The sequence below is a fragment of the Octodon degus genome, unplaced genomic scaffold (assembly GCF_000260255.1).
Source record: "Octodon degus isolate 3935 unplaced genomic scaffold, OctDeg1.0 scaffold00020, whole genome shotgun sequence".
Taxonomy (NCBI): Eukaryota; Metazoa; Chordata; class Mammalia; order Rodentia; family Octodontidae; genus Octodon; species Octodon degus.
This window is the reverse complement of record NW_004524596.1, coordinates 11936602-11959379: the sequence shown is the minus strand read 5'-3', so window position 1 is coordinate 11959379 and position 22778 is coordinate 11936602. Positions and strand designations below refer to the sequence as shown.

The following is a 22778-nucleotide window of genomic DNA, read 5'->3' as shown; positions in this document are numbered from 1 at the left end:
AAATAAATAAAATAAAATAAAAAAATTAAAAAAAAAAACCACTACTTTGTTAAGATATAAAATACTCCCACAAATCAAAACTCAGAAAATAGAATAGGAGCAAAAAAACAGCTCACAGGGGCTGGTGAGATGGCTCAGTGGTCTAAAGCACCTACTTGAAACAAGCTGGGCAAAGCACAGGGACCGCGGTTCGATCCCCAGCACCACATGCCAGCCAGCCCTGCCCCCTGGTGGGCTGAGCTGGCCACACACACACACACAATAAATAAATGTAATAAATAAAAAAATAAATATTTAAAAAAAAAACAAAAACAAAAACAAAAAAAAACAGCTCACAGAAAAGGAAATACAGATGGCTTTTAAAGACATGGGATGACTTCCGTCACCAGCAATGGGAAGTGCGAGCTCATGCGAGGTACACCTCCCCCAGCAACTAGTCAGCTCCTTCAATGAGTGACATTGCTAGCACAATTCTAGAGAATCAGGTATTCTGGAAATGGGGTGAAATAGCAAACTGCAATTTTTCTGAGGGCAAATGTGCAACGCACATCAAAATTCAAAACGTATGTCCTATCTACGCTCTTGTATTTAGGAATCTACCTTACAAAGTTTCTTTGCTGCTTTGTTTTGGTGCTGAGGACTGAAGCCTGGGCAAAGAGCATGCCAAGCTGTGGTTCTATCACTGAGCTATAATCCCAGTTCCCCAAAATTCCAATTTTAAGTATCACGGTGAAATGATATCCATATCAGAATACTGGTTACAACGTCCTAATAGGAAATATTAGAAATAGCAAAAAGTCTATATATAATTGGTTGAACTGTACAGATATCCCCCTAAAAGGGCGCAGCTCTCCATGTACTAGCATTAAAACTAGGTGTAGAACAATGAGACTGTGGTAGCTATATAAAAACCAGTATTAGACCTACACAGATTCTTAAGAGATGACTAGAATACCTCTGAATACTTAAAATAAATGAGGGTAATTATCAAAAGCTACCAAAAATAATGGTTACTTCTAAAAAGGGCAAATCAGGAATGAGAAAGATATAATTTATAACCACTTTTATAATTTGAGAATACTTAAGTACCCATGGAAAAATACACTGCCAAAGCAAAACACAATATTCTGTATAATAAAATACAAGAGAATGATAGCCACTAAACATATAAATATGACCAAACCAAAATTTCTCTCCTGATGTCAATCTCTTTTTTTTTTTTGTACCAGGAATTAAACTCAAGACCTTGCACTTGCCAGGCAGGCACTCATACCGCTGAGTTTCTCTCTGGTCTCTCATGTTTTAATAAGACCTTACAAATTCAGAAAAGCTACATAGTGACTAATAATAACTTTTGCCAAGAAGTGACTAGAAAAACTCATGTCTAACAAATTTCTCATACACGGACTCTCAGGATACTTCCAAAGCTGAAGCCACATCTTTGAAGACTGACTCCCCAAAAAATGTCATATTGAGGAGCCAGGTGTGGTGGTGCACACCTGTAATCTCAACAACTACGAGAATGAGACAGGATTGCTAAAAGTTTTAGACCAGTCTGGGGTATATAGTGAGTTCAAGGCCAGACCAAACTACGTAGAAGGGACCCTATCTCAAAACACACACACAAAAATCATATTGGGAAATAAGGCTGCCACGCAAGGCTGGGGCATCAACTCAGACCCACATTATTATCTGTGCAATTTACCCAGTAACAGGGAAATCATCCGGACCTGTTTCAGGGACTTCACTTTCATCTGGGGAGCTGCTAACACATCTACTTCTACTTAGTCTCAGTCCAAAGAGCCCGAACCTCCAACAGTGGTGATCCTGTGATCAGGTGCTTTGGTGGTAATTCTGTATATTTGAGACAAAATCATCTATCTAGTAACTGAAGGAAATGTCTACAGCAGTAACAAGGAATGAACATCACTGTCACATTGCAGCTTTTTTACTGGAGGCAATGGGGTAGCCAAAAAGGAGACACAGTGTCTAAATATGGTGTCTTACAAGCTGAGCTGCTGGGGCACAAAGCCCATTACGGACACTGACAAATTTCTAAATGCTGGGCCCACCAAATAGCTCAGTGGATTAAGGCACCTGCAAACAGGGGCAGGGGCCAGGGGTTTGATCCCCAGGCCTGCTCTACCGACTCCACCCCTGGGGCTCGCTGAGAGGCAACTGAGACTGGGCATGGTGGCGCGAGCCTATAATCCCAGCTCTTAGCAGGCTGTAAATGGGCGGATTGCTACGAGTCCAATCTAGTAGTGAGACCCCAACACCCTGTAGACTCTGCCCTAAAATATAAAAAAAATATTTTTTTCTTTATGCTATTTTGAATTTTAGTTTACCAGCCTATTTTTAATCTGCAAGGTAGAACTGGCCAGGACATTTTGGCACTTATTCACACACAATCATTTATTATTAATATAGGTATTTGGGGAAATTAGTTTTTTTTTTTAAATCACCTTTTCATAAATATGTAACACATGTATTATTTTTTTCTCATGTATATTCTTAAAGTGTTGGTAATACCACATACTTGGTTTTTTTGTGGGGTTTTTTTTGCAGTACTGGGGATTGAACTCAGGACCCTACACTTGCCAAGCAAGCGCTTATTCCACTGAGCTATTTCCCCAGGCCCCTTTTTTATTTATTTATTTATTTATTTTTTTTTTTTGAGATAAAGTCCTGCTATGTGGCCTAGCTGGTCTCAAACTTGCAAAACTTTCTACCTCAGCTTCCGAAGTGCTGGACTCACCAGTATGCACCATCACACCTGGCTTACACAGTATTTCAGTTTTTAAATTACTTCTTAAAAACTTTCTCAAACTGAATTATGAGAATGTCCAACAGGATGACTTTTAGTCTATCCTGTATTGCAAACTTTCACCTGACCTGAGAACACTCACACTGCATTACAGAGATTCAAGTTTTTTCAGGGGGAGCAGGGGCCGGGGAAAGCTTACTAAAAGCACATACATATTCATTGCCCAGATACACAGCCTTGGTTGTCTACATATCAGGTCAACACCTAATTTTATTAACAAGGCAGTAGTAAGGTATCTGTTGCAGAGCTACACATAAGGGGAAAACTGATGCAAGCAATTAGGGGCTAGAAACATAGCTCAGTGAGACAGCGTCTGCCCGACAAGTTTAGGGTCCTGAGTTTGATTCTCATTACCAAAAAAAAAAAAAAAAAAGAGAGAGAGAGAATTAGGTGGTAGGATAAGGAGTTTATTAGTCGACTACAAACAAAAGTCACTGAGTGGAGGGCTGCTCAAATGCTGAGATTTTAAATGTCTTAAAGTAAAATTAATTACTGTAAGAATCAGATTCTATGTGATGGTGTCCAGTAAAGTAAATACAACAAACAAAGTAATTATGCTACTGGACTCTAATCCCAACAAATAACTTACTAGTTTTTGGAAGCTTACAGAAATAAAATATGGGTGATTTAATCATAACCCCCCCTTTTTTTTTAGCAGCATAGCTCTTTAAATGAGGGAAAAACCTGACTAATGTGACAGAAAATCATACTCAAAGATGCTGTGTAAATTAAATGAAAATTGAAAAGCCAAGAGAAAAGCAGCCACCTCAGTAGCAATTAGATTGGTCACAGTTTCTCTTTTCCCTTATGGAAAGAACGATATTGGATCTTCACATTTAATGGAAGAACTATGACCATTTTCTTCCTCATGTTTTAACTGTTCTAAGAAACTACATGTAAATGTATGTTTTTAGTCAACTAAGCTTGGGTCAATATGTTTATTTTCTAGTTGTTTATTAAAATGGGTGTAATAAAGTGATAACATGCATCTGTGAACTTAGAAACTCCAGTTTAAAGCTAAAGCTAAGCCTATATTCTCAAATAGACATGAATGTAATGCATCTCGTTATCCCTGCATGAGCCACCGTCATTACTGACAATTTCTACTCACTTTACAAAAGACTTTTCTTTTTACACAGCTTTTACCAGTAACTTTTACACTTCTCAACTTTCAATTTTCTGCTGAAAATTATCTTCAGAAACCAAAAAAGGTTTCCCAGTTATCATTCCTTTCATGGACATCCTCTTTAAATCAAAAAGAAAAATCTCATTATACAACTTCTTATATCACAGATAAGCATCTGAATCCACTTACGGCTTCCCATCTGAAGTCAGACAGCAAGCGATCTTATTCCTTAGGGGGAAAAGTCACTCGGCTCTTCGATCCAGGACTACCCACCCAGAGCCAACGCACTGACTGACTGATTCTATGGTAATGACAGAACCACCCACAATTCACTGGTACATATGACCTTCGCTCTAACAAAAAAAAAAGGAAACAAGCAAGACTGAATGTGTTGAAAAAAAAGAGTAATGAGTTATGTACATGTTATATGATATGATTATGAAATAGAAACCAAATTCAACAGACTACTCAACTACAAATTTAGAAGCTAGCTTAAAAACCTAAAACTGTACTTTCAAAAAATTCACCCAAAATGATTTCAAAGTTTATTTATAATTTGATAAACCTAATAAATATAGCATTTGTTATGAAGCCCTGTCAATTTCCATAATGTTGTATGACTGTAAAGGTTTCCTTGGGGAAATGAGTTTACATAGACATCCGACTTCTAATGAGTCTGAATTAATCAATTTTTAAATTTTATTTATTTATTCATTCATTCATTTATTTTTTGGGGCAGAACTGGAGATTGAACTCAGGCCCTTGCGCTTGCCAGGGAAGCACTTATTCCACTGAGCCATCTCCCCAGCCCCAATCAATTTTATTTAAACCTAATCAATCCATAAAGACTGGACACAGATGCTGTCTCAGTTAGGGAGTTTCACTGTACCACCATCCTTAGGGATTGTCTGCGATACTGCCTAACAAAAGTGCTTCAGTAAGAAATCTTCAGGCAGTTCCATCACTAGTCCTCCGACAGTTCACCTCCCCTCTTCCTGCCGAGCTCTACTCTCACAGAGACTTACACTTCATGGCCCGCCCTCTTGGTATGACACAGATGGCAGCAGACAAAAACAATGTTAAAAAAAAAAAAAACAAATAAAAGGCTGTATACAAGAACTTATGTTTATTGCAAACAAACAAAAAAGAAAAAGGGAAAGAAAGAAAATGGTAAGAAAAGCACAACATGTAAGGTTAAGAATTTAAAAACGTCTTACATTCTGCCCTAATGGCAGCATAATTAATAGCAACAAACGGGCGTCTTGCTGCCTGCCGCAATCGGAGAGTGTTTTTGCAGACCTGACGAGCAAATTTTGTGAAATATGTCGTGTGGAGGAAGAAAGCTTGGCGGGTCTTCACTGCGGACTTCGGGCTCCCTGTGTTTCGGACTGGCATTCCCTGCATGGCCTGCCGGGACAGGTGACTTCTCACTCGGGCATCCTGCAAAATCACAAACGAACAAGCACTTAGAGAAGAGAACCTGTCTGGACACATTACCACCGTCATATTCCAAGTAAAGTCTGATTGCTGAATCAGTCACTGAGGCACCTGTAAGCTAGGACGCTACTCCTGAAAAGGCACTGAAAAGTGTGTGCACTCTGGGAGCAACGTGAGAACAGCAGGAACTGGGCAGGACGCAACACCATCAGCCAACATTGTATACGCAACATATGGACTTACAAAGGGGCTAGATTTTTATTATTAAGGAGTCCTGAGATCAAATTAGCACTAAAAAAGAACAGCCTCCCTTTGGTGAACATAGGTACCTGGCATCCTCAATCTATAAATGTTTCACCAAAATCAGATTTCAACTATCGCTCACCTCAACATTGAGTCCAATCCCTTCTTGCCCCTCCATAATAGCCAGGGAGAGAAAAAATGTCCAATTTGTGTTTACTACTTCAAATAATAATGTTTTCAACAGTATCTAAAGGTTACAAATTGTTTCCCAAAGCAATTAAACAAACTCTTAATTTGTAAACTCTCTACTTATGCTAATGCCACCCACATACATTATTCTTTTGTCTGAGCAGTCTCACAAGATCAATATTTTGAATATTTGAAAAAAAATCGATTTCTCCTTGTTCCTTTCTCCACACCCACCCTGAATAATGTAGTGCTATATTTAGCTATAAAAATAGCCTCATTCATTTTTACACTCTCTTATACTGTACTTTTCTTCCCAAGGAATAAGCCAACTATTGAAAAACATGACATTTTCCAGCACTGAATACCACTGTCATATACCTCTGCAGATGGGCTGGGAGATAACTTCTCCTCTTCTGACTGGGTGGGCATTTTTAGGCTCCATATTTTTTCCAATACAGCCAACAAGTTGCACACAATCTACACTGCATGTTAGGTGGGCCCCAAGAATACCACTGGTGAGACTGTGTTGCTAAAGACAGAGGGAAAAAAAACACTATGAATTTTGCAACATCAACAGAAATAGAATCTAGTATCTCAAAAATCACTGCAAAGCAACTCTTAGTTTACAATGTTAACTTTTCTTTCCCCAGTTTATAAGCCAAACATGAAAGCACAACATATATATGCATTTTGTAAGACTCAGGATTCGTGAAAGCACTGGTTTCTGCTATGCATGGATTGCCTGTGCCATCTAACAGGCTATGGTGAAGAACTTACACACTGCTCTGCTCAGGGAGTTTTGTTCTATTATTTTATTTTAATTTTTCTATTATTTTAAAATGCTTTCATTTTTGAAAATAAGTTTTCAGATATTATTAGTATGTTAGGGGGGTATCTTACTATGTAGCTCAGACTAGCCTTGAACTCATGAAAATCCTTCTGCTGGGATTACCAGGCATATGCCATTATACTGGGCTAATTATTATGATTGTTACTAGCATTTAAAATCTAATGGGCTGGTGAGACGGCTCAGTGGTCTAAAGCACTTACTTAGAACAAGCTTAGCAAAGCACAGGGACCGCGGTTCAATCCCCCAGCACCCCATGCCAGCCAGCCCCGCCCCCTGGTGGGCTGAGCTGGCCACCCACCCACCCACACACACACATAAATTTTTAAAAATTAAAATAAATAAATAAATAAAATAAAATAAAATCTAAGTCCAAGTTCCCAAGCCGAGCTCAGAAAGCTCCTCAGCACTTATTTAGTGTGTTCAGAGGTGGCGCCATTCATAACACCATGAATCAAATAGAAACTAATCTATTTGCCATCCCTGTCTCTTAATCAACAAATAAAATACTTAATTTCTTCCTATAAACCCATAACATCCGTCTTTTTTCCTTTCCTTCCCTTTTTTTTTTTTTTTTTTTTTTTTTTTTTTTTTTTTTTTTTTTTTGGGGATTGAACTCAGGCCCTTGCGCTTGCCTGGGAAGTGCTTATTCTACTGAGCCATCTCCCCGGCCCCCAGAATAACTTTCAACACTATAGAGCCACATCAAGTGAACATATGCAGCTGATATAACAATACATTTTAAGACCCAAAATGCAGCTTAATTATTGCTTGGCTGAACATTGCAAGCCTGTATTTGTTCTGCTTTGCAGTTTAAACTCCTACCACATAACATGAAAAATAGTCACCTTGGGTCTGAAGTTAGAGATAGGAAACACTAGTGCTGAAACACTGAATTAATGAAGTATGTAAAAACCATTGCAGGGGCTGGAGAGATGGCTCAGTGGTCTAAAGCAGCTACTTGGAACAAGCTTGGCAAAGCACAAGGACCATGGTTCGATCCCTCAGCACCACATGCCAGCCAGCCTCGCCCCCTGGTGGGCTGAGCTGGCCACACACACACATAATAAATAAATGTAATAAATAAATAAATAATTTAAAAAAAAAAAAACCATTGCAACTGCAACTGCCTTGGAAGTTTTCCTCTGATACTTTCATCAGATCAAAGTGTTCAAGAGTGCACTGAGGGTATCAGCTAAAACCTCACAAGCCAGTGTCAGCAGGAGCAAATCACACGGGCTAGTGTGTGGCTCAGAGGTAGAGCTCTTGCCTAAAGTGGGAGGCACACAGAAAAAGGACAAGAGGCGACAGAGGGACAGACAACATGTATTGTGGGCAGAGACCGAGAAGATCACATGGTTTTAGAGCCTACCCACCAAAAAAATGAAGGAAATACTGGGACTGTTACATTTAATATTTAGCTTCTTTGAAATAATATATGCACTCACTGTTAACGTTATTTTAGAAGAATTTATTATAAATACACACCTAGAAACCTTTCTTATATAAAGTAAGTAAAAAATATATTTTTAAAAATTTTTTGAGACAGGTCTTATCATGTAGCCCAGGCTGGCCTCAAAGTCACTGTGACCATCCTGCCTCAGCCTCCTGAGTTTGGGATTACAGAAATGAGTCATCAAACCCTGCCTAAAAGATATTTTAAAGACAAATTTTAATTCTAAGTAAGAAGCTATAGATCTATTTCTGGATTTTAAATACAAAATTTCACTTAAATAACTTCAATAAAAATGAACATCAAGGGTCAGGGATGTAGCTCAGTGGCACAGAGCCTGCCTAGCAAGGCGACTGAAGCCGAAGTTCTATTCCTGGTACAAGAAAGAAATAAAGCCAGTGTGGTAGCACACACCTGTAAAGCCAGCAGTTGGGAGGCTGAGGCAAGAGGACTGCTATGAGTTCAAGGCCAGCCTGGACTACAGAATGAAACCCTAAAACAGTAAAACAAAACAAAAAAAACTAAAAAAAGAACATCATTTGATAAAAAAATTCCTAGCATTGGGGCCAGCCAAATAGCTCAGTGGATTAAAGCACCTGCTTAGGCAGATGCAGGGGCCAGGGGTTCCATCTCCAGGCCTGCCATGCCAGCCCCGCCCCCGGGGCTTGCTGAGATGGCAACTGAGACTGGGTGTGATGGCGTGTGCCTGTAATCCCAGCATCTGAGAGGCTGTAAACAGGAGAATCACTATGAGTCCAATCTACACAGTGAGACCCTATAGAACCTGTCCTTAAAAAAAAGTCCTAGAGTTAAAAAATTTTATGTGTATATTAAAATATTTTGGGGGCTGGGAAGATAGCTCAGCAGAATAAGTGCTTGCCTGGCAAGCACAGGGTCCTGAGTTCAATCCTTGGTACTGCAAAAAAAACTAAAATAAAACAAAAAATATTTTGGGTTGGGGAGATAGCTCAATAGAATATAAGTCCTTCTCTGGCAAGCGCAAGGGCCTGAGTTCAATCCTGGTTCTACAAAAATAATTTAAAAATTTACAATGAAAATTAGTATCTAGATAAAAATATAAAAATAAAATCACTTATTTATTATACACATAAAGTGTCAATAATTATTTGAATGAATACGGGTAAGTGAGAATGAGTCTGAAACTAAAAATATAAAACGTAAGAAATACAGGCACATGTCTGTAGTCCCAGCTACCTAGGAGGCTGTGGCAGGAGGGCACAGTGAGCCCAGGAGTACAAGGGCAGCTGGGGCCATAACAGATCTTATCTCAAAAGTGATCAAACTATTACCATTTGTCTTTAGGGCTCCTTTCTACTTTCATTCAAATATACACACACTTCAAAATTTAAAATTTCCAACTCGAAGATAGTTCTGATGCTATTCTTGTAAAAGCTACACCTAAAGAATCTACTTTTCCTTGGTGTCCTGTGGCAAGACACATGGCAGGACACATCCCAGGGCCTCACTTCCCCAACATCAGCCAACAGTCTGACTCACACACTGCTGGGCACTGAGGGAGAATCATGTGATTAGGTTTTTAAAGCCTTTTGACTGCTGGTGCCTGCTGTGGCACACAGAGCAGTCATGAAGCCCCCACACTCCTGTGTCCCTGCAGCAGAAGCAGGCCACATCTACCTCCGAAAGGCTGCTGAAGCCAAAGACTGGGCACAGCAGACTTGCACTGAACATTAGATGCTGTCTTTCTCCCACCCTAGGCCACCTTGATATACACGATGTCACCAATATCCTGCTAAGATATTAAACTGTTGCTTGAGATTGGTTGGTCATTTGTTCATTCATTCATTTACTGGACAGTGCCTTGTTTTCTTTTTCTTCTTTTTAATATATTTGGTACAAGATCTCAGTGCACAGTTCAGAGTCATAGTGATCCTCTTGTTTTCAGCCTCCCCAGCACTGGGATTACAGGCTGTCTTGGTGGCTGGCTCAGTGTGCCTGGGGATGAGACCAGCAATGCATGTGGTGCTGGGGACTGAACCACGGTCCCTGCACTTGGCTAAGCACTTAGTCTGCTGAGCTATCTCACAGGCTCCAGAGTCTTGTTATATAGTCCAGGCTGTTCTAGAACTCAGAGCAGTATTCCTGCCTCAGCCTTTCCCTCCCAAGTGCTAGGATTTCAGGCATGTACCATCAGACCTGGCTGTTGCTTGAAATTTTTTAAACAAATACACCAATCACCTTCACTTACCACCCAGGGCATACAACACAGTACTACCAGTAAAGACAAATACAAACGTGCCCTAAGGCCAAAGGAAATCTCTCAGAAAAACAGCTCTCAAACTGGTATTCTGATGATTAAGAAGAGCAATTTACATACATGCCTTTCCTGAAGAATTATGGAACACCTTTGTCAAAGGACCTAGAGAAACTCCAAAAGGGGATTTAACATGTTTCTCAGGACCATGGTTTAGGCAAAGCTCACACAGCTCTGCACATAGGTTAGCAAACCCTGCCATCAAACACTCAAAGGAAACCTAACACCTCTGCCCAGTATATAGAGTAACGCTCAGTGGAAAGCCCTCTGCTCCAGCAGAAGCAGGCATGGGCACCTACGTACTCTGAGGAGACTCACCCAGCCTCTGTGCTGTACAGATCATACAGTTCCCAAAAGCTGCTCACCCTCCCACCCCCAGTGCACTTCACCGAGGACACGCCTGAGAGGGGAAGAGCCAGCCCTGTCGAAGCACACTTACCATAGCAGCTCTCACAGGCGCGACCTAAGAGGGGGTTCTGGGGCTGGAACGTGCTTCCCACAGCTCCATTCACAGTGCCCGGCTTGCCGTTGTTGGTAGATATTTGGTTGGGATTTGGTTTGCTGCTTTCAATGAAATGTAAAGTGAGGTGATAAAAATGATTTGTATAACAAGATAGAAAGCTCAGTATCTCCTTAGTAATTTACCTTAACTAAGCAGAAACAAACTGCTAAAAACAAGGTATTAAAATGAACCATTCATGTTTACAGAACAAGGCTATGTAATAATCAGTCTCTGTGTCTGACCCTTTCCAGGTAAAAGTAGCACCTCTTGTCTATCAAAAGGCACTTTACGTTTTAGACCATTTTTGGTTTTGCTTTGTTTTTTTGTTTGTTTGTTTTTGGCAGAACTGGGGAATGAACTCAGGCCCTTGCACTTGCCAGGCAAGTGCTTATTCTACTGAGCTATTGCCCCGGCCCCTAGGCCATCTTTGGATGCTTCTGAAAAATGCAAGATAAGAGGTTTCACCACTAATAAATTCTACTAAGAAAAAAAGTTTAGATCAAATAGCTTAAGCTAAAGTCAGCATGGGTAGCTGCAGAAACCAAGCCACTGCTCCCTCCTGCAGCCCCCGAGGCTGCCCTGGAGGGGAGGTATTAGCAGCACACTATGCAGGGAGCCACGCTATGCAGGAAGCCACGGTGCCTCTCATAGCCCAGTTACCATTTCGGGGATCCTGACCACCTGATCCTACTCCTATGACAATTTCCAGCATGTCTGAATTTCTATGAAGATTAAAACAGCACTTAAAATTAGAAAAATCCGTAATTTTGAGATTTAAGCTTTTTCTTTATAACAAATCATGTTTAGGAGGAAAAAAGTGGCATCCATCAAAAGTCTATGCAAATTTCCTTCAGACCAAGCCAACATAACCACTAATTCTTAAGAAACATACAGTCCAGGCCTGTCAGTGCTCACTCTGCCAACACAGCTAACTTCCTGTACATACCCCAGGCCCAAGAGCACTGTGCAGGTTTGCACGGCGTGCAGCTTATTCAGCATTTATCTACTCAGTGTCTAGTTTAAAAAAAAAAAAAAAAAAATTGACTTCAAGGAGCTTCATCCTTTCGGGCCAGCCAAATAGCTCAGCAGATTAAAGCACCTGCCTGCAAGCAGGTACAGACACAGGGCCCGGGGGTCTCCTGCACTGGCGCTGCCCCCACCCCACCCCCAGGGTGTGCTGAGGCAGCAACTGAGACTGGGCTTGATGGCACTCCCCTGTAATCCCAGCTCTTAGGAGGTTGTAAACAGGCAGATCACTGCAAGTCGATCTAGTAGTGAGACCCTGAACACTCTATAGACCTTTCCCTAAAATATAAAAATTAAATAAAAGTAGAACTCGGATAGCCAAGACTCCTCGAACACTACCCCCTACCCCTAGAGTTTGGGGATTGAGTTGAAATCAGGAATCCTTGAGAACCTTTCAAGTCTACTTTCTAGACAAAAAAATACACAAACTTAATTATCAAATGTAGAAACGAATACTGAATGAATAAATGGAGATTATGCTCTACATGCAAACCGTGTTGTCTTCCTGCGGCTACTGATGCAAAGATAGCCGCCTCAACAGATCTGCCTCAGGGATTTCTTCCTTACACAAGGATGTTAGCTTGATTTGGCCTGGGAAAATACACCTAAGATTTTTTTTTTTCTATTTTTTTAGGGAAGGGTCTACACGATGTTCAGGGTCTTACTACTAGATTGGATCATAGTGATCCACCTGTGAAGACAGCCTCCCTGTTGCTTACACTTGTGTCAGCAGTTAATTTTGAAAACAATACATTTCTTAATTTTGGAATACTGGGAATCAAACCCAATATTCGCAAATACCAGTTTTATCACAATTGCTACTGCTGAACTCAGCCCCAATCCTGGCAAATTGGTTTTTAAAAAACATATCAAATCAAACAGAAAGTGATTTTTCTTACTTAAAAATGTACAGAATGAAAAAGAGTGGTTTAGAATGACTGTTTCCAAGGACTCATAACACTTATTTAAATTTTTAAAGAAACAGTATATGCCAGACATGGAGGCACATGCCTGTAATCCCAGGTACACAGAAGGCTGAGGCAGAAGGATTATAAATTTGAGGCTTGCCTGGGCAACTTAGCAAGACCCTGTGTCAAAATTTTAAGACATTTTAAAGGAGTAGGTATAGAGCTTAGTGCTCCTTTGGATCACTTCCCGTAATTGCACAAACAAACAAATAAACATCTACTATGTAGAGAAATGCTCCTTGAAGCCAAATGATTGGCTAGAGGCTTCTCAGAAAGATGCACAACAGAGGCACAATGCCTGCCTGACAAGCACAAGGTTGTGAGTTTGATTCCTAATACAAAAAAAAAAAAAAAAAAAAAAAAAAAGAAAAGAAACAAAGAAGCACACACTACTGATATTTAAACAGAACTAAATATGTGTTGGAAAACAACCAATAAAAATTTACAGTTGAACACTCTGAATAAAAGCAAACACAAGGGCTGGGAAGATAGCTTAGTGGTCTTAAAGGCCTGCCCTGCAAGCACAAGGACCTAAGTATGATCCCTGATACTGCATGCTGTGCCGCCATGGAAACCGGGCATGGTGGCACCTGCCTGTAATCCCAGCACCAAGGAGGCTGAGACAGGAGGGACACTACAAGTCTGAACTACATAACAAGACCCTGTAGCAAATAAAAAAAAAAAAAGTAAAAAACCTCTCTCCTTTATCTAAACACACACACACACACACACACACACACACACACACACACATTCAGTTGTTCAAATTGATCTAAAATGTTATCTGACTAAATAAACCATACATTCTTCCCACCCACCCCATCCCACCAAAATGGGAATGGAACCCATGTCTTGCTCCTGCCAGACAAGGGCTGTTATCAATGAGCTTCTTTGAGCTATAGCCCATTTTTTGGGGGGTGTGGGGCAAGCGGGGAAAGTGTGACAAGCAGGGTCACACTAACTTGCCAAGGCTGGCCTTAGATTTGTGATCCTCCTGTCTTAGTCTACACTAAGGAGCTAGGATTATAGGTATGTGCCACCATGCCCAGCAAACTACTATCCTAACTATAATAAAAGGAAAACAAATGTGTCAAAACTACACATACACTTCTGAATCACTTGATCTCTATGAAACAAAGTACTCAAAAATTAGATCTATGGGGACAAATGATGGATGTCATTGTGACAATCTGTAACACAAACATAATCATACATTTTCTAAAGGTTCATTATATGCAAAGCCTCATGCAGTTTTAGATGGAGATAGCTGAATCTAGAGTTGGTGCTTGATTCATGGTTCAATGCTAGGATTCAAACAAACCAACCAACCCACCCCAGAGACACATTACATGCACCTGTCCTTCCCTGTGTCTAGCACCAAAGCCTCTCCCTGCTTGTACTGTGGATCCCAGCCCTCCACGACCTCCCCTGTATGCACTGACTGATTCTCTTCCCTCTTATCACCAGGTAAAAGCATCTCCCCACCGCTGTCCCTCCCCCTGCAGCGTTGGCACCCTTGCTCAGCCCCCAGAACTCCACTGAAGAGCACTATCACCACCCCCACGCTGCTCTGCATCACCGAGCCTGGGAGTGTTACTCTCTCTACAGCAGCTTCAGCTTCGACAGCAGCGTGCATGCTCACTGTCCTCTTCAGTTATCACACTCTATTGTGGTCTATAAATGCCAGATTTACTCAAGTCTTGAAAAAGGCTCTTTTTTCTTGCTCTCCTTCAGGAATCTTTACGGTTTAAAATACTATTATTGTATGCTGGCTAAGTTCACAATTGTATCTCTACCTCACTTTCTGCCTGAGTTTAAGACAAAAATATTTAATATGCACTATATGTCATCAGAATATCCAGCGCTTCTTTTTATATAAAACTATCTTATCAACCTTATTACTCCTAGTACTCAACAGAATGCTTGGATTACAGGAGACTGCCAGGCTCAAAAAACAGAAGAAAATCACTTTTAATTTACTGGGTTTGTTTTTTGAGACAGGGTCACTATATATATATATGCAGTTCGGGTTAGCCTTGTGTTCACTTTGTAGCCCCCAGCCTTGTCTCAAATTTGCAGCAATCCTCCTGTTTTGACCTCACTAGCGCAGAGATTACAGGTGTGTGCCACCATGCCTGGTTCTGTAATTTACTACTAATAATTTGGAGGGGCCGGGGAGATGGCTCAGTAGATTAGGCGCTTCCCTGGCAAGCACAAGGGCCTGAGCTTAATCCCTGGTTCCACCAAAAAATAAAATAAAATAAAATAAAATAAAATAAAATAAAATAAACCTTTCTTTTTTTTTTTTTTTTTTTTTTTGGTGCAGAACAGGGGACTGAATTCAGGCACTTGCCAGGCAAGTGCGTATTCTACTATCTCCCCAGCCTCCAGCTGCATATTTTTGAACAACATGTCTGACATATAATTTTTTTATGATTAGAAACTGCATTGACCTCTAAAACTAATTACTAAGACCAGGGATTAGAATATGTTTTCTGTAAGGGGCCAGAGTTCAGTATTTTAACTTTGTGGGTAACATAAGTCTGCTATTGTGGCCCTAAATCAGACTAAAAACAATGCAGAAATCAACAAGTATGTCATTAAAAAAACAGGTGCTAGCTTAGATTTTGCACAGACTAGAGATTTAGATCAAGACACTAGAGTCAATGTAAAGTGGAATAAAAATGTCTTGGGTTGATTGGGCAAAAATGGTTACATGTACTATCCTTTGATGGAAAAAGGACAGTGAGGGACAAGAAATCTGCTGTTTGTTTTTGAAAACTTCATACACATGAGTTCCAATGGTACATTCTTCGGGGAGTGTCAATTTTATACATTAGTCAAACAAGATACATAATTGAAATGGAATTAAAAATCACTGTAGAAGAGATTATGCCCTATACAATATACTAGAATTGAGGCCGGGGAGATAGCTCAGTAGAATAAGTGTTTGCCTGGCAAGCACAAGGGCCTGAGTTCAATCCCTGGTTCCACCAAAAACAAAAAAACAACAAACAATATACTACAATTCAGTAAATAAGAGGGTATGTAAAAATAACTATATTTACCTCTAAGAATAAATAAACTCTTAGAACACATACAAGTTTTGTAATAAATTTCATTTTAATCCCGAAAAATTCTAGAATACCTAGAATAATACTATGTACATGATGTTCAATAAATATATGTAATTTGAACAAAGAAATACTCAAGCCCTGAAGGTCTCAAAAAAAGGTACAGTAATTTAGTTAAAACAAAGCAAACTCTTGGTGATCCTCCTGCCTCAGCCTCTGATGGTTGGGATTACAGATGCCACGATGCCCAGCTCACAGGTTAGTTTTCTGATACTTTCCCTGAAGCTCTCTGAGAAAAATACAACGCATGGTGTTCTTTATCTCTGGTTTCATGTTAACCCTCTGTGTTCTCTCACCCATTTCTTTTTCTTTAAAAAAAAAAATCTATATAGGCCATCTTGGAGCCTGGGGAGTCCCACCAGGAACAGGACTTCTAAAAGGCAAATATGTCTGGCAGACTGTGGTGCAAGGCCATTTTTGTTGGCTGTAAGCGGAGTCTCCGGAACCAGAGGGAACACACAGCTCTTCCTAAAACTGAAGGTGTTTATGCCCAGGATGAAACAGAATTCTACTTGGGCAGGAGACGTGCTTATGTGTGCAAAGCGAAAAACAGCACAGTGACTCCAGGTGGCAAACCAAACACAACCAGAGTGATCTGGGGAAAAGTAACTCGGGCCCATGGAAACAGCGGCACGGTTCGTGCCAAGTTCCGAAGCAACCTTCCTGCTAAGGCCATCGGACACCGAATCCGTGTGATGCTGTACCGCTCAAGAATTTAAACTAACGGAAAATAAAAGTGCTTTTGTGCTCTTGTAAAAAAAAAAAATCGATATAGTTGTACAAAAGAAGCAGAAAGGCTCATGCTTTGTAGGAAAAGAAAGTAATAATAGTTTAAAAAGAAAGTAATATGCACAAAGAATTTCAAGTTTACCAGAAACTGAACAAAATGACATGTGGTACAGTGACAGAATTAAGACCAGGTCAAATATTGTAAAAGATTTCAATTACTTACTAAGTCGGGATATATACTTGTTTCAGTTTACTCTCAGCTTCTGCAGCTTTTAGACGTTTCTAATTCAAAACATAAACGAAATATTTTACATGCAATGACTACTCATCACCACTTCATTGTCTTCAAAACTTCACAGGAAAATATTAAAATTAATTTAAAAACTTCTTTCTGAAGCAAGCTTTTCTTTCATAGGCATATTCTTAAACTACAGCAACCTGTGAGAAAAGTCATTGAATTCCAGGCTATAGAGCTATACATATTGGTAATTTAAACCCAGATTTTTGAAACAAAGCAACAAATACCTCCACTTCCCATTCCTCCTTGGGAAAGTAAAAAGGCCATTTCTCCATGCTAGAGACTGCGTGGAGGGCCTCTGCACCTGATCAGCACAGACTCGAACCCGCAGTTCCCAACAAGACCTTCAGAATTCACCATTTTTACTTTTATAAATTTATTTTCTACTTTTATTTCTTGCTTGCCTCTTTTTTCTTCTTCTTGTATTTAGCACAGGGTGGACAGGGTCTCACTGTGTAGAGTAGATCAGACTCGCAGTGATCCTTCTGTTTACAGCCTCCCATATGGTGGGATTACAGGCAGGCACCACCACACCCAGCCTCAGCACACCCCGGGGCCAGCACAGCAGGCCCAGGAATCGAACTCCAGGCCCCCACATCTAAGGACCAGCCCTTGTAGCCTGCCTTTTTAGGAGAGAAAAAAAAAAAAGCACAGAATCTGTGCTTTTAGACAAATGCTCAGATATAATTAGTTTGTACAACTAAACAAGGGAAAGAGACTGTATTCATTGTATGTAACATTAACTAAGCCGTTGTCCTTAAATGTTGGAAGGGATGCAGTAACTAAGTGCTGGCTGAAACCAATCCATCAAATGCAGGGAAAGGAAAAGGAAGGAGACACAGATGGAGAAGGAAAATAATAGAAAGTCAAGTGTCCAGGGGGAAAAAAAAAACCAGGCCAGCCAAATAGCTCAGTGGATTAAAGCACTTGCAAGCAGGAGCAGGGGCTGGGGGTTCAATTCCCAGGCCTGCTATGCCAGCCCAACCCCGGGGTGTGCTGAGAGGCAATTGAGATTGGGTGCAGTGGCGTGCGCCTATAATCCCAGCTCTTGGGAGGCTGTAAACAGGCAGATCACTAAGAGTCCGATCTAGTAGTAAGACCCTGAACAACCTGTAGACCCTCCCCTAAAAAAAAAAAAAAAAAAAAAAAAAAAAAAAAAAAAAGACCTAATACCATCCTCCATTTTCCCAATGAGAAAAGAAAACATTTAGAGGATACATGAAACTTTTAGAACAGAGCTGAAATTACAGGGAATAATTTTTATCAAATATTTTTAGCCATTCTTGATGTCACTGTTGCCACTATTAGGGACAAGACTGGAGTAACACAAGCTTCTAGAGTACATCGTTTTCTCTTCTAACCAATTTGATTCAAACAAGCACTTTCTGAATTATAGATGATGTTGACAGCAGAAACTGTTTTGTGGGCAACAGATACCTATTCCGTTTTCACGACCTTGAGCAAGTTATTATGGTACATTGTAAAGAGATCCTTAAAAATGTATTTGATCGGGGTCGGGGAGATGGCTCAGTGGTATAAGCACTTCCCTGGCAAGTGCAAGGGTCTGAGTTCAATCCCAGTTCTGCCAAAAAAAAATGTATTTGATCAACATCCAATATGTGCCATTGTGTAATCTGCATAACTTTTTTTAAAAAAAGTCTGTTAAATCTATTTGCCTTTCTTAACCAGTTGATATAAAGCTGATGTCATTTTAGGGAAGTATGCCTTTCACAGAGGTAATTATTATTTAAAATAAGTGAGTTACTTGGATTTGGAAAGGATTCAAAATTTAAATGATTCTCTAAAATAATACTGGAGGCTGGGGAGATGGCGCAGTAGAATAAGCACTTTCCTGGCAAGTGCAAGGGCCTGAGTTCAATCACCAGTTCCGCAAAAAAAAAAAAAAAAAAAAAGTAAATAAATAAAATTAAAATAATCTTGGAGAAGAATCATAAGTATACTAGCAAAGAAAACAGCAAAACTAAGATAAAAACAAACTCAGGCTATCATCCACACAAAGGCCATGTGAGGAGTGTTCAGAAGATATTAATATCTCCAAGGGGCTGGTGAGATGGCTCAGTGGTCTAAAGCACCTACTTAGAACAAGCTTAGCAAAAAGCACAGGGACCGCGGTTCAATCCCCCAGCACCACATGCCAGCCAGCCCCGCCCCCTGGTGGGCTGAGCTGGCCACACACACACACACACACACACACACACACACACACACTCTTAAGTAAATAAATAAAATTAAAAAAAAAATATCTCCAAGTATAAGGTTCAAGACATGAGTCTCAATTTCCAATACTTCATGGAAACAGTTGTGCAGGATGTCTGATGTGGTACCACTTCTTGGGTAATTCCCACCAACTATACATGCAAACAGATGAAGTGCCAGTTGAATGCAAAGAAAACGCCTGTCTAGTGGTGACTTTCTCTATCATCTTTGAAAAATACTTACATGCTAAGTTCAAGGACATATTAAGATGAAAATCTAAAAAAGAATATCCTAGAAACAGGGTATCATGCAGTTTAAATAGTCTAGAAAAGATCATTTGAAACTAGTGCATTGTTAAGAAACACTAAAACAAAATTCAGTGCAATGATGGTGACAAAAATGAAAACATTACCTGCTGCACATATCTGTCAGTAGTTTTCCACATGTAATAATATTCAATGATGCTAGTCAATGATTTCCAAGGGAGCTGAAAAATATTTAACACGATCTTTAAAATCACTTCAAGGCAAATATTTAAATGAAAATCTTATTATAGAAACATTTATTTTAGAAAAAAGGGTTTTTGGGTTTTTTGGTGGTACCAGGGATTGAACTCAGGACACCCTGCACTTGCCAGGCGGGCACTTATTCTACTGAGCTATCTCCCTGGACCCTTAGATAAAAGTTGCCCCAAACAATAAGTTCTACTCAGTAAGAGACTCAATATATTGTTTTCATCAATTCAATTTAAAGTTATGAACATGATGACTGATACTATGTCGTGATTTAGGACAGTTCTCAGCGACAAGTGGGGCTGCTGCACAATTTTAGAAATGCTGTTTAAGTGGCTTGAGCCTGAGATACTTTTACTTCCAAGCATGACAAGCACAACTGAGTGTCTTTTGGCTTCTGGTATATTTCTCATTCTTTTCAAAAGATTCTATTTTGACCTATTTTGTTATAAATAAAACAAAAAGGTAAGCCTCTGAAAAAGAACACAGCCCAGTGTGCTTCTATTAGAAAAACATTGCTTGCTGGGTTTGTTGTCCAGGAGCGCTCAAAAATGGTCAAATGAAACCCTATTCATGAGCTCTGCAACCGAAGGATACACACAGCACGCCCTGTGTACAGGGGACGTGTTAGCTATCCAAGACGCCGAGGAGGGCAAGCAGACGCTCACAAGGGCATGAACGGTTCGTGAGGCAGCCTTTGGCTGTGGCTGGTCCTCAGACTCAGCTCTCAGCCCCGCACTAAGCTTCTCCATCACACTGGGAGGGGTAAGCAGTGCTTCTTACATACACTGCTGACAGCTGGGGTTCGCTCATGGCCACCTTGGTAAGATGCACATATCCTCTCACATCCCCATTGAACTTACCAGTTTGCTCTGAAGAGAAAATAGATGAACTTTTATTATTATTGCTTCCCCCCACCCACCCCAGTACCAGGGATCGAACTTGGGACCTTGTGCTTGCCAGACAGGCGCTTATGCCCCAGATATCCCCGGCCCCAGGTGAACTTTAGAAAAATAAATTTATTTTAAGTTTAATTGGGTGGCAATCTAACAGCAGCTATAGGACCAGAACAGTGCAACCACCAGCTCTGAATAAAAGCTAAAGAAAAGTTTTTTAAACTCAATATGCTCATTTAGTAGCTTCATAAAGACTTTTTTTTTTAAATATATTTGGCACAGGGTCTCACTATGCAGCTCGGATTCTAGTGATCCTCCTGTTTTCAGCTTCCCCCAGTGCTGGGATTACGGGCGTGTGCCACCACATCTGGTCTCCCTGGCTGGCTCAGCCCACCTGGGGGCAGGGGCAGGGCGGCATGTGGTGCTGGGGATCAAACCCAGTTTCAGACCTTGCCTGGGCAGGGGCTTAGTCTATTGCACTATCTCGCTGGCCCTTTTTCTAAGGATTTTAAGCAAGCCAAAACCCTAGCATCTATTCTTTTTGAAAAACAGGCCCTGCTATGCATTTACCTAGAAACCTGAGAGAAGGGAAAGTCTGTAAAAGCTGAGAGTTCCAACAAGCTGTGTCTACCACCAGCACTCATCTTCGCTGAGATGTGGCACACTGCACAGGAGCATCCTGGAGCATGCCCCTGATGCGGAGCCACCTTTCTCTGTCCCCAATGACAGCACTACAGGAGTCCCTGTGACATATCCACTGAGCAGGAACGATCTCAGTGTGACTGCTGGTTTTGCATGCTATACTGGTACCTGCAGGAACTGCATGCTACAGCAGGCAGTGGCCTGAGGCACAGTGAAGATTCTGTGGGTTGGAGCACTAAGCTGAACATCTTTTTACTACTTTCAATAAAAGACAAGATGGCCTCCTAAAATTATAATCAAAAGCATGTTAGCTAATACAAAACCTGTAAGCAGCAGCACATTTAAAAAAAATGTATTTAGTACAAGATGTACAGGGTCTAACAGGGTCTCACTATATAGATCGGACTTGTAGTGATCCTTCCTGTTTTTCAGCCTCCCAAGTGCTGGGATTGCAACCGTGTGCCACCATGCCCAGTCTCATTCGCATCTCAGCGTACCCTGGCCCTTGGGTCTACCTAAGCAGGTGCTGTAATCTGCTGAGCTATTGGGCCGGCCCTACAACATTCTAATAACAGACCCTGGATATGTAGCACTGACTGACAAGAGTCAAGGTGGGGCAAAAACAAGCACGACTGCTGGCAGAGGCAGCAGATGCTGTGGTGGGACTGCTGCTGGCACAGGCCTCCGCAGCTGGACTGCACTCTTGGCTTCACTGCTTCTGGCTGTGAGCCTTCTACACCTGCATCCCAGTCCCTCCAGGGGGCTCCCCTATGCTGCTAGTGCCAAGCAACACACTTCTTTCATCAAACCAGCTCAGTCAAATAGATTGCTATCTCTGATCATGGCTTAGTCAGTGCCTCCTCCCTGAATATTTATTAGTTCACCTTCCTGTATGGCAAAGCCTACAGTCCTTTCTGAAAGTTTTTTGTCATTTATTTGTGCTAATCAGATACATGTGTCCAGACCCAAATTCAAAGCAAGGTGAACTAAGCATGGTGGGGCTGGGGGTGTGATTCAGTGTCAAAGCATCTGCCTAGCAAGATTCAATCCTCAGCACTTGCAACAAGAATGAAGTTATCTATTGAGAAACAAAGGTCATAATATATAGTTACAACAGATGCATAAAATACCTTCCAAATTCAACATCCACTAATAAAAACTCTCAGAAAACTAGAATAGAGAGGGGCTGGTGGGATGGCTCAGTGGTCTAAAGCACCTACTTAGAACAAGCTTAGCAAAGCACAAGGACCACAGTTCAATCCCCCAGCACCACATGCCAGCCAGCCCAGCCCCCTGGTGGGCTGAGCTGGCCACACACACACACACACACACACACACACACACACACACATAAATAAATAAATAAATAAATAAAATTTTTAGGAGACGACCGGGGCCTGTGGGATCCTGAACAGACCCAGAGCGCAGGCCCAGCCAGT

General features: G+C 40.9%; 1 protein-coding gene and 1 pseudogene across 1 annotated transcript in view; one reads left to right on the top strand and one right to left on the bottom strand.

The window, feature by feature from the left end:
- Positions 1-22778, bottom strand: part of Mta3 (metastasis associated 1 family member 3) — a 158792-nt gene that overhangs the window by 26446 nt on the left and 109568 nt on the right. The window contains 6 exon segments of the mRNA XM_023711233.1: positions 5171-5393; positions 6201-6259; positions 6262-6351; positions 10855-10976; positions 16998-17056; positions 19702-19776. Coding sequence (XP_023567001.1) covers positions 5171-5393; positions 6201-6259; positions 6262-6351; positions 10855-10976; positions 16998-17056; positions 19702-19776 — 628 coding nt within the window.
- LOC105741709 lies at positions 16432-16796 on the top strand (annotated as a pseudogene).